Source organism: Diachasma alloeum, unplaced genomic scaffold (assembly GCF_001412515.2).
Source record: "Diachasma alloeum isolate Michigan unplaced genomic scaffold, Dall2.0 Dall_scaffold_02562, whole genome shotgun sequence".
Taxonomy (NCBI): domain Eukaryota; kingdom Metazoa; phylum Arthropoda; class Insecta; order Hymenoptera; family Braconidae; genus Diachasma; species Diachasma alloeum.
In genome coordinates, this window is record NW_021682268.1 from 1 (window position 1) to 3430 (window position 3430).

The following is a 3430-nucleotide window of genomic DNA, read 5'->3' on the forward strand; positions in this document are numbered from 1 at the left end:
TATTTTTTCCAAGTATGCGTGGGCCATTGCTATTAAATCAAAAAATGGTTAAGATGTCACAACTGCCATGAACAAAATTTTGCTGGACGGGTGAATTCCAAAGAAACTACATGTGGATCAAGGCAAAGAATTCTACAACAAGAATTTCCAGACTCTTATGAAAAAACATGACATCGACATGTATTCTACCTTCAGCAATCTCAAGGCGTCGATATGTGAGCGTTTCAATCGAACACTGAAAAATAAAATGTGGAAGCAATTTTCAATCCGTGGAACCTATAAATGGATTGATATTGTAGATGATTTAGTAATAGAATACAATGATACAAAACATCGCACCATCAAAATGAAGCCGAAGGATGTCACCACAAAAATGGAGAAATTATTGTTGAGAAACATTTATGGAAAATCAGGAGCGATTCGAAAGCTGAAAATTAAATTCAAAGTGGGTGATAAAGTGCGAATCAGCAAGTATAAAACTGTTTTCGAGAAAGGCTACACCCCAAACTGGACTACAGAAATATTTACAATCAAGAAAGTGTAGAACACCATACCCGTAACTTACAAGCTGATGGATCATAATGATGAATCAATCGAAGGAGGTTTTTATCAGGAGGAATTAGCGAGTGTCAAGTATCCAGATGTGTATCTGGTTGAGAAAGTGTTGAAGAGGAAGGGGGCGAAGGCATATGTGAAGTGGTTGGGATTTGATAGTACTCATAATAGTTGGATCAATGTCAATGAAATGTNGGTACAGTATCTGTTGAATCGGGTAATAAGATTCTTTTATCATCATCGGAGCTCAGTGCCAATTGGTTTTGCCTTACAGTATAAACTTGATGCTTTTTACTCTGAATTAAATATTGAGGTTTGACAATGTTCGTTTTCTGAAAAAGACAATTTTTATAGTCTTTAAACGTAATTATTTTCATCGTTGCATTTTTTACACCTTTTGCACCCTTTTTCTCTCGTACCTCACCCAATACCTTGAAAGTATACAATTTGGCACGCAGGCCGATAAAATCAGTTATAATCCGACCATTACATTCATCCTTCATTACACCCAACACTTTTTTATTGTGTCTTTTTATTCCATAAACATTATTCTCGGGATAGTCCGAAGTGTCGAATTTTGATGGACTGTCTTTGATGAGCTCATAAATGTCTGGAACCGTGAAATAATATAACAGACTATCTGTGTCTGTGTATATCAACTTCGACTTGTCACCAAACACTTTTTTCACATAATTGTAATGAAAATCATAGATCCAGATTTTAGACAAATCCAAGATAGCAAATCCAATGTAGATGGGTTTATTAAAANTTCACATAATTGTAATGAAAATCGTAGATCCAGATTTTAGACAAATCCAAGATAGCAAATCCAATGTAGATGGGTTTACTAAAATTGATTTTTGCACGACTCATCTCAATCATTACCATACCATTATCGTCGAAAATGAGACTGCTGTGAAAATTAGGCTGAGCCATACGAGCTCTTGCTCCATACCTCCCCTCCCATTTAGTCACTAATTTGACATCTTTATGTTTCCTCACATTCTCCATGGTTTTCCCAAAGACTGCATTATTCATCAATTTGAAGAAATTCTTCTCAAAGTCATTCTTCGATTCTTTTCTTTTTTCAGTATTTAAATCAATGTAGGGCTTGAGCCATGTTCCCTGCTTAAACTTCAATATTCGGAGAATTTTTGTCAATTTCATACCAAGAGTCAGACATTGCTTTAAATTTCTGTAATGTATAACGTAAGATTTTTTAGCATACAGAGTAGTCATAAAATTTTTATTCTTACGATTTGGAGGGGCAAAATGCTCGGGACACAGCGGTAGATCTCGGTGTGCATCATGCAATTCTCTGGGATACTCCAAGTCTACTTCCAGAATATATCCATCTTGAGAGTCATCAGGAACATTGAAAACATTGAATCCTTCTGGATTTTCCCATTCGAAGCCGCCATAGGGTAGATGTTGACTCATAGCCGCACCGTACAGGTTGTTAACATCAAAGTACATGAGATACGACTCATCTTTATCTTTATCGTAATTTTCATCCATATATCCATATATATATATATATATATTGTTGGCGTGAGCATAACGATTGGTGCATTGAGCGACACCTCCACGAATCCCTTTTTCAATGAATAAAAGCTTATCAACATCTGTTAAAAGCTCAATTTCCACTTTTGTGTATTTCAACATTGCATCGAATGCTAGTCCAGGCGCTGTGTAATAATGCAATGGATCTAGCTTATACACCGAAGAGCAGCTTTTTCTAAAATTTTCAAAAATGTCTGCTAGGAGTAGAACATCAGTTTTCAAATACAAATCTGAATATTCCCCAAGTGTTGAGATGTCAAACTTCTCCCAAACTTGACACGCATGTTCATAGTCCTCTTGTGATATCTCCCGATTATTCAATGATGAATAAAAAGATTCTTTAGGCGGTAATTTTTCATCATCCAATTTCTCCCAACTATCTACGTATTCATATGGAAATACACCCTTCCGCAATAAAAGATGAAATTCAGCCTCGGTATTGCAATGCGCTCGGGTGATTGTCTTGTCCGTATCAGTCAAGTATGATGCCAATTTTTCAAGACTACTAGCCATGAATCTGAACGAATCAATGAATCTCAAGCTAACTTTCGTTTGTGGTAAATATTTTCGGAATGATATATACTTTTCTTTAGTTAGTGGCAGCAATTCTACGGAACTTTCAAAATGTTTCACTAAATCAACAATCAAAAAATGTGCATCATAACCCGAGAGATTATGAAAAACCACTGGTATTTCATGTGGATTTTTATAATTAATATTGCATCCTGCATGTGCAGCTCCACGATACCTGCCAGTAAAGTGACAATGATCTCGATGTTTAATATCTGTAGAAATGAACGGTTTCTCACAAATATGACACTCTTGGGATACTTCAAAATCTTGCAATTGTTTGCTAGTGAGTCTCTCCATTGGCACAACAGTCTTTAAAATGTCATCAACCATCACTCCGATTTTTTTCAACTCATTCATAAACCAGATGATGCAGTCAGAGCCACGTTTGATGTTAAAGCGCGATAGAGTTGTATTAAACGAACATTGTAAGTAGAAAGCGATACTGTATGGCACATGTTTTTGACACAAGTTATCATCATCGTTCTCATTAGTTTCTAAAATGCATTCCAGGTCAGCATAAATGGCAAATGGTACAGGCTCTTTGAACTTATCATTTTTGAAATTTAGAATTTTGTTTTCCTCCACCGGTAAGACCATTTTACACTTATTTATTAAAAAACAGTCCTGTTTGTGTTCATCATAACGTTTTTTCTCACGAAAATGACACAGACACCGATCACATAGGTATATAAAATGCCCACTACTCGAAATTTGTGCACTCACAAGTTTTGAAAGATTG

General features: G+C 35.8%; 1 protein-coding gene across 1 annotated transcript; it reads right to left on the reverse strand.

Annotated features, from left to right (window-relative positions):
- Positions 1–1045: 1045 nt before the first annotated feature.
- Positions 1046–3288, reverse strand: LOC107046862 (the record flags this gene model as incomplete). The annotated part of the gene is made up of 2 exons (XM_015269584.1): positions 1446–3288; positions 1046–1165 (listed from the first exon to the last, which is right to left on the reverse strand). Coding segments are annotated over exons 1-2 (1963 nt in total), but the record flags the coding sequence as incomplete, so codon positions are not given.
- Between the last annotated feature and the right edge of the window lie 142 nt (positions 3289–3430).